The sequence below is a fragment of the Rhinolophus ferrumequinum genome, chromosome 19, assembly GCF_004115265.2.
Source record: "Rhinolophus ferrumequinum isolate MPI-CBG mRhiFer1 chromosome 19, mRhiFer1_v1.p, whole genome shotgun sequence".
Classification (NCBI taxonomy): Eukaryota; Metazoa; Chordata; class Mammalia; order Chiroptera; family Rhinolophidae; genus Rhinolophus; species Rhinolophus ferrumequinum.
This window is the reverse complement of record NC_046302.1, coordinates 58,734,008-58,747,340: the sequence shown is the minus strand read 5'-3', so window position 1 is coordinate 58,747,340 and position 13,333 is coordinate 58,734,008. Positions and strand designations below refer to the sequence as shown.

Sequence of the window (13,333 nt, the reverse complement as noted above, 5' to 3'; positions counted from 1 at the left end):
TGATGCCCTATGAAAAATACATACCTTGTCATTTCGCTCATGGTCCCTCATGTGGCGTTGAAACTGGGACTCTTTAGGAAAAGACAGCAGACAGATCTCACATTTGTGGAAGTTTGGGACTTGGTACCCATAATTAGTGTTGTCCTCATTCAATGTTAAAACTCCATCTATGAAATTGCACAAGTACAGACAATAAATACCAGTGGTTATTCGCATGACATAAATAAAACTCAATTACTTGGTTATTGTTTAGAAACCAAATCATGTCAGAGATTTATGAGAGAGTTCAGATGAAATGAATGGTATCTGAAAATGGTCCAATGGCCAGGCTTGTAAATTAAAAACGAGAAATGCTGATACGACCGAGACACCGCCCAGAGCCCTGAACTCTTCCTGGTGGGACTGGCAGAAACCTGGAACTCACGCCTGAGGCGGGACTCCGCACTTGCACGAAGGCTCTGAGGTTCGTAAACTGCCTGCTGGTTGCTGTCATTTTGAAGTCACTACAGACCTTGGAGGCGGTCCCCCTAAGTCGCTTGGGGGTTCACCAGTAATCCACGCAGGCGCCTAAATCACTCAGTAAACAAAACTCAGGTGAAGTGTAAAAGCCACCTCACGCAGAGCAAGGGCAGGTAGCAAAGAGAAAACCTGTGTTCTCTCGGGTAGATAGTTATGGCTGAGGGAGGGAAAGGTGGCAAGGCTTTGGACAAGCCTCAGGTTTCACTCATTTAGGTAAGTGGCTAAACCTGAAAAGCACTTCCAAATAAGAAAAACAGTGTAATAACCAGAAAAATCTGTCAAGAATGTCATAAAATAAAGATGCCCAAACTCACTACAATTCTTTAAAATAAGTAAATACACTCCAGGCCTATAATTTGGATATACATATATATAACACATACTAACTCCACAAAGATTAGAAATATCTCACATACAACTCTGTATCAAATGTGACCAAATATTAGAACTTACAAATTTGGAAATAGGGTAGGGTTAATTTTAAGACTCAAGAAAGTCTTCTATTTCTCAAACACATCCATGTGCTAGTAATAATAAGCCAGGCATTCCAAATTTCTAGACCTTTCAATCCCTCTTGTGAAAACGACCTGTAGTTCCCACTCCAGCCAGCAGTCCCCAGAGCCCACAGTGCAATCTGGTCAAAGCAGGAACCCTGACATCCCACAGGATGGGCGGGGGGTGCACACTGTGTAGGAGGTGGAGCAGGCACTGGAGAGTGCTGGCAACAGCTTCAAAAATTCTTCTGGCACATTCACAAGCAAAGCAAATTCCAGTTTCGAAAATAGTAATGTAATTCAAAAGACTGCAACTTCATTCATAAATAAGATAGGTCTACTAAGAAAAAGATATACATATTTTTTATTCTATTTATTCTTAACTATATCCACATTCTATTTCAAAGACCATGTTTTCAAAATTTCTGCACTAAACTAATAATGAAATGTTTTATGACTCCCCAGTCCCAAATAAAATGATTGTTGGGACCAATTCAATTGACGTATTATGATTCCCTTTGGAAAAGTTTTCACGATGGTAAGAAATAGTTTAGAGGTTAGGGAGGTACAAGTAAGATAGCTGCTGAAAAATGTGTTTCAGCAACTCAGTAGCAAATGTTTTAACCTGACGGTTGAATACAGCAATAAAAGAGTGCCTCAAATTAACATCTAAAACGCAAAATTAAAAAGCTATTTCAGCATGCAGAACGAAACAATTTTCATAGCCTCTATGCTGAAACTACTGATGTGTTACTCAAAAATGAGAAGGGATTTAATTAATTGCAATAAATAAATAAAACCCTAAGAGACAAAAAACTATAAATTTAAAACTGAGAAATGACATTGTTTTGCTTATGAATTAAGACTTTCCAAAAAAATACTTTTTTATCTTAAGGAACAAGATTTCTCTCCTTAACAAAGCTCAAAATATAAAATTATTTTTTTTCCATAAGTCCCTTCCCCCAGTGATCAGATAATACTAATTTTGTTCAAAGGCAAACTTGAAATAATAATTTAAAATAAAGTAACTCGAGGGGAAAAACACGTTCCACTTTCCACACTACGCATAATTTTAAAGTGCACAGCATCTCCAGAACACCACTTTGCACTGGGGGAACACACGGTGGAAATCCCAGCTGTTCCCTTTGCACCGAGAAAGTACGAGGCCTTTCTCCCGGGATGAGGTGGCCGCGTCACCCACACTTTGCTTTCTTTCTGTGCAGAGCTGGCCCTTCTGGGCAGCAATCCTAGGCCTCAACATAGGCCCTTCTGTCCATCACACTTTCGTGTTGGTTCAAATTTCTGGTTCCCAGAGTATTTGTTGTTCAGAAAGAGGTCTATGAAATGACGTATCCCTAGTTGGGGTCTCTTAACCTAGAGAAGGCCACAGGTAGGCTTCAGGTACCCACAAACCCTGCGAAACTACAAGCAAATACTAGAACGTCTGTGCACACGTCCATTGTTCTGGGGGCCATCGGGTCATCTGACGGGGTCGGCACCTAAGCGAGGCTTGATCAGAGGAGCGGCGGCCTCCGAATGGCCAGCCCTGCTGAAACTCTGTATCTTTTTAAGAGGCAGTGACATGTGCACAGGACATTGGGCCTCACAGACTCCTGCCGTCGCCCAAATCCAAATAGGCATATTCTCTGTAGCTCCCGCCTCCACACACGAAACCAGCACAAAGCTACGTGCACCGAGCAGTGCTCAAGTCCTAGAGTCCACCCCGAACAATGTTTTTCCACTATGCGTTCTGTCCCCGAGAACCTGGACAGGATGAATCCAGGTTTCACTGATGCAAGGGAGACTCGAGACACAGAATTCCACGCAGTTTCCCCGTCACCTCACAAAGACGTGACCATGCCCTTTAACTAGTCACCCTTCCTGCTACCACGAACTCAAATTCACTGTCAAAATGGATCACACACTGTAGGAAGATCAGAAATTGTTTGAGCAGTTTTGCTTGCCCTGAGAAAAATTTTGAGATTTGTTTCAAAATCAGTTTAACTCTTTACGTTAACAGAGATCCTAAATAGTATATAATGCCTGTCTGTCTACCACCCCCCAAACAGTAAAGCTTATGTCACAACTGCGCAGACTAAACAAGAAAACGTGTCCTGACGCTCCAGGAGCAGGGCCTCACAATGATTCAGAAGCTCGGCCATCTGTGTAATGCTCACGCCGGATACTCCAAGGCGTACCCATCACTCCCTGAGCTTATTCCACAACTACACGCAGGCCTGGTCTGTGTGGCTGGGACTAGACGAGCTTCTCCGCAGACCAGGCCCCGCAAGTCAGGCCCCTCAGCTAAATCCTAATGGCCAACGTCTGTCCTTCTCCCCAATCTACGAAACCTAAGTTGATCTCTTAAACAGAAGGCCTCGCTATGATACACGTACGATGCCAAATTCCAACAAAACCTACTGCATTTATAGCACCCCATGGGTTTAACTCAAATTTGCATCTCCTGACTTAAACTCTTAAGCCTGTGCTCATAAGAGCTCACCATAAACCCTGAGGAGGCCTTTTTAGTAGTAAAGTCAGAGATACACCAGATCCACTGTCTAAAGTAACTGAGCTACCCCCAAACTTTTGTTTCTATGTGTTGAACAAAAATCTTCCCAGAATGCAGTTGCTCTCTCTTCCTCTGCTCCACAGGCACTGTCCACAGTTCTCCTTTTCTATTACCCCCTAAGCTCCTCTAAGAACCCAGCGGTCAACCACGTAACCATGCTGCACCCCCTTTTCGTCCTGTGATGCCATAACGCTCTCTGAAGTCGCCAGCTAGGCCTTTGGGAAGTCGGACAGCCATCTCCCGACTTCAGATCGGTACGACTTTGGCTAATCTCTACCATTCTCTCTCTTCTTTTTTCCTTCATACTATTATTATTATTCTTATTCCCTTCTACTTTGTCTTCTCCTGTCTTCTGCAGCTCTGCACACTTCTGTCAGCATTCGGGGTTGAACACAGCTGGACCTTGCTGAGGCGCTGGTTGCCTATGAACGCTCTCTGCTTCCTCGCTTTACCTTCAAAGCCTGGGCACGTCACGTGTGCCTAACGAACACTTGCTAAACATTTGGAGATAAGGTCAAAGCTAATTTCCCAGTTGTCTGAAGCTCCCAAGACCAGTACATCTAGTTTCTACTTTTCGCCTCATTGAGTCCACCTCAGAGTTACCTAAGTCAGATCTAACATTTTTTTCAGCTTGTTATGTGTCCACTAACAACTCTTACTGTGTGCATACCTCAGCCATTTGGTTGTGCCTAAAAGCTAGGTGAAGTGCAGCTCATTGTTTCTTTGTAGAATCTCTCTCAGAAAATTGAATACTGAGCTAAGAGCACCAGCCATGGCACTTGCTTTCCTCTAGGAAGGAGCAAACTGCGGTCAAGTCAAAGCTGCTGGCACCTAGAGAAATGGGCAGGCCCAGGGAAGGCTTCTGCACTTTCTGCATTTTACCTGTTACCGAGTCAAATGTATTTACTATTTAAGAGGCTCTCATCTGGAAATAAAATAGACTCATGTGGAAAAATAATCCTCAAAATGTAGTCAAGGGAAGAAGCCATCATTTCTTTAGAACAGGGAGGGGCAGAGACACAATTGCATGTATGTGTGTGTTACTTCCCTGCAGAAATGAGAAAAAATCAGAGCGTTGGTTGCCTGTAAAAAAGGCAACTACCGGATTGGGGAACAGAGCTGGGAAGGGGCACTTCCATATTTTTAAATTTTGAAACATTATAATGTGTCACCTACTCAAAAAGATTTAAGTTAAAGAGTAAGAAATGAAATTTACTTGGGGAACAAGGTGAGTCACACACTCCACCCCCTGGTCGTATAGCTGAGGAAACTAACACCCCAGAGAAATTAAGTCCTTGGCAAAACCACACGATTAGCCAGTGGCAGAACTAGGAGTAATTTTCAGCTCATAATTCAAGGCTCTCTCCTAACCAGTCATGCTCCCATGCCTCCCAAGGTCATGGCTTCTGAGACGAGACCCCAGGTTCTGCCTCGTGCCTAATGTGAAGACAGCTGATGAGCTTGAATTTTATCAACAGCATTTTATCCCAACTGCAAGCCTAAGACTGTTCAGGTTCCTTCAGTATAAAATACACTCAACTGAGAGCCAAGCCAAGTATGCTAGTTGTCAAAAGCATGTATAGTTTCAATGAGACAATTATGGTCCTAAACGATGTTATTTGAAGACCTGCCGTAGCACAAACAATGAGAATGAGTATAAACAACCTACTGCGATATGCAGTGACACAGCGAATCTCACATATTGACCAAAAGAAATCAGACCTAAAAAAACATTTGTATGGTTTCATCTTGTCAAGTTCAATAAATGGGCAAAGGTAATCTAGGTTGTCAGACATCAGAATAGTGGTTCATCTCTGACCGGACAGAGCATGATGGGGACTTCTGGGGGCTGCGAATGTCCCATTTCTTGGAGAATGACACTGCTGGATCATTCTCTAAAAGGCCTGTAACTTTCAGACCTTGAGCCTAGAATTCTGTTTTAGCTGGAAGGTGACTCTATAGACACTTAAGGTTTTCTTCTGCTATTATTTTAACATACTGCGGTTTTGTTACATTTAAATAATGTGTGTAGTGGTTGACTATACATCTACCTGAATTTAAAGTCTTTCTTTAGAAATAAAAATGTACTAGTAATAAAAACAAATATTTGAGGAAAAAAACAAAAACAAACTTCAAAGCAGTAAAGAAATGGGACGACACATGGCACAGGAGCTTCACACAGAGGACGAACGGCTGTCAGAGGTAAAGCCTTACTCACACAGAACTGCGAGTTGTAAGTCCCAGTGAGACAACACGACACATACTGGGACGGCCAACCTAAGAAGGACAGATTACACTCAGTGTGCTGAGACTGCAGAGCACGCGGATGCCCGACACTGCCGGTGGACAGTACTGTGTTCACGCGAGGAAGCTGCGTGTTCACCACGACCCAGAAGTGCACGGTGTCCGCAGCAGCTCTGACCCGTGACAGCTCCACACCAGATGCTATCCAGACACCTACCGCCGGAAGGGGAACCAGAACGACAGTATGAGAGTACAGTGAGGTGCCACCCCACGATGAAAATGAACACCTCTGCTATATAACAACAGGGATAACCCCGTAAAAACCAATGTGAAATGAAGGAAGCCAGAGACAAAAGGGCACAGACTATAAACCCAATTCTGTTCAGAAACAGGTCACACTAATCCATGGCGTCAAAAGAAGATAGCTGGGCGGTGGGGGTGCAACAGCAGTAACGGGGAGGGAATAACAGGAGCTTTTAAGGAAAGGCTCACGGTCCAGCTCCTGGCTCCTTACGAAGCTTCAAGGAGCTCTTCACGCAAAACCTGCACTTTTCTGTACAGACATTCAAATCAAAGTAACCAAACACATCCCTGGCTGCTCCCGAGGAGCCCTCAGCAGTGGCGACAACGCTGTGCCACGGGGTGCCCAGGCTTGTGCCATGCCCAGCCCGCTGTGAGCGGCACCCTTCCCCTCTGCATCAGGGGTCTGACCTAGACAGTTGAGCCTGACTTCTGAATTGAGAGCAGTCTGTCCATGCAGTTCATCAAGTTACACAAATTCTTACTTTTGATCCACTACAACAGTTTTCACCTATGCCGAGATTTTAGGGGAAGGCACCTCACAGGTGTGGGCCACCTGTTCCCTGCCCGCCCTCTCAGACCGGAAGAGCCCTGCCCCAGGCTCAGGCCTCCCAACCCTGACTGCACAGTGGCATCACCAGGAGCTTAAAAAGCAGTGATGCCTGGGTCCCACCCACCTCACAGGCTCAAATGTCATCGGACCCCAGGCGGCCAGGTCACAGGGATCCTCAAAAGCTCCCAGGTAACTCCTGAGTATGCGGCCAAGGGCGCAAACCAGCACCTCAGCCTTGCTGTAAATATGCACAGAAAGTTCTAGGACTAGAGAGTGCTTTGCAAATACTGCTAATTCCTTCAGCACAGACATGGTCTTCATGTACAGAGACAATGTACAGACCCTGATATCTAATAAGATTACAAAACAACAGAATTGACATTATCTAATGAAGAAATACAGACAAGTGTGCTTTCCCAAGACTAGTTTTCTGTCGAAGACCAAGATTTTGAACCCATGTTAACTCACTATTGACTCCAAGATCACAAAACTTTTAGAATTTAAGTGTTATCTAATCACACTTTTCTTGGTACTTCAGGTTTCTGCCTACCTAAGAAAGTTCAGTTACAGTGAAGGGTGCTGCTTTATGAAGAACTGTTTTCTTATTTAGTACCTGATATGGTTCAAAACTTAGGATTTTACGCAGAATCCGTCTCCCCTTGTTACCTACCAATAGTACCCAGTGTTGCCAACGAAGCAAATGAGTCACCTTAAAATCTGAGGGCGCTACATCTCCAGCTGCCTTGTAAGAAGTTCAAATTCTACCACTCTTAGCCTACCCTAGTATCCCCTCCCTCGGAGGGAAGAGTATAGAGTTCCTGATTCATCCAAGAAAATCTAAAACGGCCTGAACTGGTAATCTGAGCAACAAAGGACTTGTTTATTCATTTGGCTCAAGGTCTGCCTGTCTCTGCTTTCTGGAAATGAAGTATTACAAATATCCCTCCAACAGAAAACAGTAACTTCGCAGACAGCCAACGAAAGGGTGCAAGCTAGGGAGAAAACTTTCACGGCATTCTACAGGAAAAAACAGATGGAAGCCATACAAGATCCCAAAATATGGTTCCCATCAAAGTCACATTACTGCTTATTAAAACTAAAATAACGATGACACAAAAAAACCCTACCTCACTCATCTTTCTACCTCCAGGATCATGCCAGGCACAAAGCAAGGGCTCAGTAAATGCTATCCCGTCAACTTACAGACAAGGCTTCCTTCTGGACTTCTGTCCTGAGCTAATTATTACTTCAAGAAATGTTTGAAGTACACCTACTCCTAATCCTTTCTTGAGGTTTCTGTTTCGACTTCATTTGCTCTGGAAAGCTGAGACATCAAATGCCTGTTACCATGTTTCCCCGAAAATAAGACCTAGCCGGACGATCAGCTCTAATGCGTCTTTTGGAGCAAAAATTAATATAAGACAGTCTTATTTTACTATAAGACCCGGTCTTCTGTAAGACCGGGTCTTATATTGATTTTTGCTCCAAAAGACGCATTAGAACTGATCGTCCGGCTAGGTCTTATTTTCGGGGAAACACGGTACCTGCTGCCATGAAGAGCTCCTGCCACCAAGGGACACAGTCCCGGCAGCCAAGGCAGAGATCACATCTCTGTCTCTATTGCTGAGCTCGTCTCTCCGGCTCCTAGCAGAGAGCCCCCCTACCACAAAGTGCTTTAAAATATTTGTTGAATAAACAAATTAACCCATACATGGGGCTTAATGTTTATCAAGGCAGAGCAACAAAATGCACACTTTGGACTCAAAAGTAGATTCAAATCCCAACTCCGACGCTTACTAGCTGAGTGGACCTTCCAAATCATTTCCCCTCTTTGAGCCTCATTTCCCCACCTATAAAATCCCCACCTCCCTTCCATGTGTTTCTTAAAGTTCACCATGGGAGACATAAAAAAATCAAAATAACTTCAGATCATGAGAAATATTACTAAGAAAGTAAACTGACAGACAAGGGTCCTCAAATGTTTGTGTCTCAGGACCCCTTTACATTCTTAAATATAAATGAGGACCTCAAGACCTTGAGTTTATGAAGGCTATATCTACTGATATTTGCCGTTAGAAATTAAAATTGAGATTTAAAAAATGTGTATTCATTAAAAAATAAATCTATAACATTTAACATATTTTTAATGAAAAAATATATTCTCCAAAATCTAGTAATAAGCATTTTTACTTTTACAAATCTTTTCAATGTCTGGCTTAATAGACGACAGGCGGATCCTGGTATGTGCTTCTGCGTTCTCTGTTGCAAAGTGTTGCTTCCGAGTGAAACACGTGAGGATAATGGGGCCTCACACAGTTTGGTGCCACCATACCCGGATCTGTGCTAAGGCCTCGGCAGTTTCACCCTAACTGCTTTGGTATGATGAGCGCAAATGTTGACCAAGTGAAAAAGCCAAACAGTGTTAGTATCACCATGAAGATATTTACCTGACAGACCCCGAAAGTGTCTGGGAATTCCCAGGGGTCCACCAGCCACTCTGAGACCCATGGAGGGTAGAGAACGCCTGGTGTCAAGTGGGGAAAGTTCCTTTGAAACAGGTTTGGGAAGGTCTCTCTAGGAAGCTGCAGCACTGAGACATGCAGAATGGGCAGCAGGGGCAGCCTCAGCAGAGGACAGCGAAGGCCTGGAGAGCATGGAGGAGCATAGCAGAGTCCATGGCAGAGCGAGGAGAGAGCTGAGAGAGACAGAGGCCAGGCCAGTTAGGACCCAGAGGCCTGCGGATTTCGCATTAAAGCAATGGGGAGTCCACCCAAGACTTTTCATCAGGGCTGGGCCATCTGAATGACATTTTAAAGAGCTCCTTCAGGCTGATGGGTGACGGATTGGCAGGACAAGACCAACAGCGACTAGTCAGAAGGCGGGGACAGAAGTCCACCTGAGAGATGACAGGATGGCTCGGCCAGGTGCTGGTGACATTGGACATGGATAGAGTAGGGCCCGATGGAAATACCCCTTTGAGGTAGAAGGTCCAAGACTTGATTATGAAATGCTTGGGGAATAAGAGAATTAATCTTTAAGTTTGGGACTTAAAAAACCAGGTGAACAGTGATGCCATTTGGTAAGATGGGGAAGACTGGGGGAAGAACAGGTTCCCAGCCTTATGTGAACGCGTATTTTGTTCTTTCTCTAGCCTGAGCCTTCTTCCAAGTAACTGAGAGACACTGCACCTCACGTTTTTCTGACAGACGCATATTAACGAAGATATAAACACTGAGCAAACCGGGCTGAGGCCCCAGCAGTGAGAGAGGCCTCCGAGCCCGCCGTGCGGACACATGGGCCACTGATCCACGTTCGGTGCAAACCCGCGCACCTGCACTCGCCCAGCGTCTCTCCAGGCTCCGCGGAGGCCACACGACAGACAGTGTCTGAGTTCTTGCTGAAGTTCATCCGCACTGTTGTAGTCACGTGTGCGTGTCTGCTAATTTCATCCATTCTCATAAGAACAATGAGGAATCTGGTGTGGTGTGTCCTGTGAGCGAGTCACAGTAATCCCTGTCTTTACCTCTTTCTTCCTAAATGCGTTAGAGGGCGAAGTTTAAAAGGTCCGGAACTGACCTTCTTGCTTTGAAAATCAGTGCGTTCGCCGGCTGCAGCCTGCATCTTTGTTCTTTGGTCACAAGCGCCTTAATGAGTCCCTTTACTCACCCTCCAGGAAAGGGTGACTCTGACTCACCAAGGTGGCCAGCAGCTAGCTGTACACACGAGTCAGTGGCGCCCCGCACGGGCAGCCAACGCCAGACCCCGCACACGTGTCCTGTCTAAAGAGTCCCTTCAAGGCCGAACGCGAGGGGCCTCCGCCGGGACCAGCGTCCGTCCGGTGGCACCTGAGCGGCCGAGGCAGCCCGCGGGTCGGCGGCGCGGGTTGCGCTGTCAGCGGCCGCCCGCGGGGCCCCGAGCCGCACCCAGCCTCGCACTCCGAGGCCGCGGACCCGGGCGGCGCAGCGCGGACGGCGACCTCCACACGCGGCTCGCCAGCCGGCTCGGCCCGGCGGACACCTGCCTCTCACCGGGGCCTCCACAGCCCGCAGCGCGGCGGGCCGACGGGGCGCCATCCTCGCGGGCGGGCGGGAGGAGGCGGGAGGAGGCGGGCGGGGAGGAGGGAGAAGAGGGAGGAGGGGGGAGGAGGAGGAGGAGGAGGAGGGCGGCGGCGCGCACCTCGCCCCCGGCCCGCCGCCGCCCGGCCCAGGAAAGTAGGCCCAGCCGGCGGAGGGGGCGCCGCGCCGCGCCGGTATCATTCCGCCCGCGCCCTGCGGCCCGACAGTCGGCCGGCGGCGGCCGTGGCGGCGGCAGCGGGCGCGGCGCCCCTGCCCGACCCGGCCTGACCCGGCCCCGGCCCGCTCCGCCGCCCCCGCCCGGCCCCGGCCCGCTCCCGGCGCCCCCCGCGCCGCATCCGGGGACTATATTCGCGCGGAGCGGCACAGCGCGGCCGGCCGGGCCGGAGCCGCTTACCGGTGTCGCCGCGCGCCTTGCTCTCCTTGGGCTTCGGGGGGCGGCCCCGCGGCATCGTCGGCGGCGGCGGCGGACCACCCCTCGGCCGCATACACACTCAACACACATACACTCGGCGGAGCGCGCACGCGCGGGGACCGGCCGCGGGGGCGCGGCGCGCGCCCGACCGAGCGGCGGAGGCGGGCGGAGTGGCCCGGGCAGCCGGGCGGCCGCCGAACCCCGGCCGAGCGCCCGAGGGCCTCACGGGGACAAGGCGCCCGAACGACCGAACAGGAGCGCTAGGACCACGCCAACTTCGGCGGGTTCCATGGCCCGGTGGGCCGCTTTAGGGCCGTTGGGCGCGGGCGCGCGGTGGGGGCGGGGAGCGGCGCCGTGCGCATGCGCGCTCCGCCGGTCGGGCCTGGTGTGGACCGAGGGCGAGCAGGCCGGCGTCACCTGCGATCCCGGCCCCCGGGCGGCCGGCCGGCCTGCCTGGCGCGGGCCTTCCCCACCTGGCGGACCTGCGTGGAGACGGAGGGCCGGCGGGCGGTCGTTGCCCGAAGGTCCTTGCCTCCCAAACATGTGGCCAGACCAAGTCAACCGCTGGGACAGCCGTCGGGGAAATAAGTAGAAAAGAGGCCCTTTCAACATGTGGGATAACCGGGTAGACATGGGAAAAACTCAGCTAAGGGTTCTTTGTGTGCCAGGTGCTTAATATGTGTTAACATATTCGTTTAATTCCAGGAATAATTTTTGTACACGTCATCTTACTGTATCATTTCAGGATGACCTTTGAGAGCATCCCTGTGCACTGTTTTCATAGTGGCAAAGCGGGAGGTGGGCACCTAAATTAATAATCAAAACATCAATCCTGGACTGAGGAGCACATAGTCAGAAGTCTCTAATGTTTCTGTCATCTGATGTAACACATTAAAATTGACAACTTCAAATTTGTCGATTTTTTTTTGTTTTGTTGCCCATACTAGGATAAATTTACAATAACAGGATAGCAAAGTGTTAGGTGAGGTTAAAAGGCTAAGTTATCAAAGGAAGAATCACTTAAGCCTAAAGAAAGTATTCTTAAGTTTAGTATCCTCAGAAAAATTAATTCAAAGCAATAATGATTAATGATTACCAACTGAATGCAATGTATTAGGTTGGTGCCAAAGTAATTGCGGTTTAAAAGATTAAAAAAATAAAGGCAAAAACCGCGATTTCTTTTGCACCAACCCAAGGGAATACAAAGATAAAACAATCTGTTGTCCCCAAAAATCTTGTAACCAGGGGGCAGGGAAGAAAAAACTCAAAATATTATAATGGAGGTTTTAAAAATCCAGAAAACCTTGAGAAGGACAAGATTAACTACAGTTAGAAAAATAGTAAGTGGTTGCATTCTAACAAATGATAATAAAGGGCTTTCAAGATGGAGGCAACAGGTGAAGGATAGAAAGTAAGGAAATATGTCATCTGTCAGGTGCTTTAGTTCACTTGTGTTTACGTATATTCATCCAATTCCTGAAAAAAACTAGCCAGGTATCATTTTGAAAGAAGCAAGCTCAGACAGCTTTTCTAACTAACATCAGCCAGCCAGTGGGATTTAATAATTACTAACACCTGCTGTTTTTAACTGCTTCTTATGTTTTAGTGCTTTCCATAAAATACTACCAATCTTTACAACAATTCCATAAGGTACCATTTTACAGGTGAGGATACTGACATTCAACGAGTTAAGTACTTTGGTTCAGACTAGTTAGGCTGTAGGCAAATCCAAGCCTACCTGTTAAGCCTATGCACCTAGCTGCATCAAAGCAGAAATCCACACATTAAGTTCAGACGAAATACACATATTCAGGGCTGGAGTAGGACAGCCCTAAGAAAATAGACTGCAAGCAGATCCTAAGAATACTTGGCCATTTACGAGCCACTCAGATCATGATGTGTATGTGCAGGTACATCCTATTTTGTTCTGAAAAGAATTTGAAGCAATTGACATCAGAGTAAAATAAATAGATGAGGGAATCACAATGAAGTCAAAAAGGAGGAAATCAAAGGGGGTAAGTGCCCAAACTAAATGAAGACCTATGTAGATCTAAAAGGTGAATGGAAAATTGAAGTACAGGTTTCTTAGCCAAGTAATGAAGTAGACCATCAGTTACAAGATTCTCACCCGGAAAAGATAGCTGTATGCCTTTCACTACATCG

At 47.3% G+C, this 13,333-nt stretch overlaps 1 protein-coding gene across 1 annotated transcript in view; it reads right to left on the bottom strand.

The window, feature by feature from the left end:
* Positions 1-11,286, bottom strand: part of ZNF236 (zinc finger protein 236) — a 94,964-nt gene extending 83,678 nt beyond the window's left edge. The window contains exons 1-2 of the mRNA XM_033087783.1: positions 11,153-11,286; positions 25-167 (exon numbers count right to left, since the gene is read on the bottom strand). Coding sequence (XP_032943674.1) covers positions 25-167; positions 11,153-11,243 — 234 coding nt within the window. The 5' untranslated portion in view covers positions 11,244-11,286. The remainder of the gene's footprint in view (positions 1-24; positions 168-11,152) is intronic.
* Positions 11,287-13,333: the final 2,047 nt, after the last annotated feature.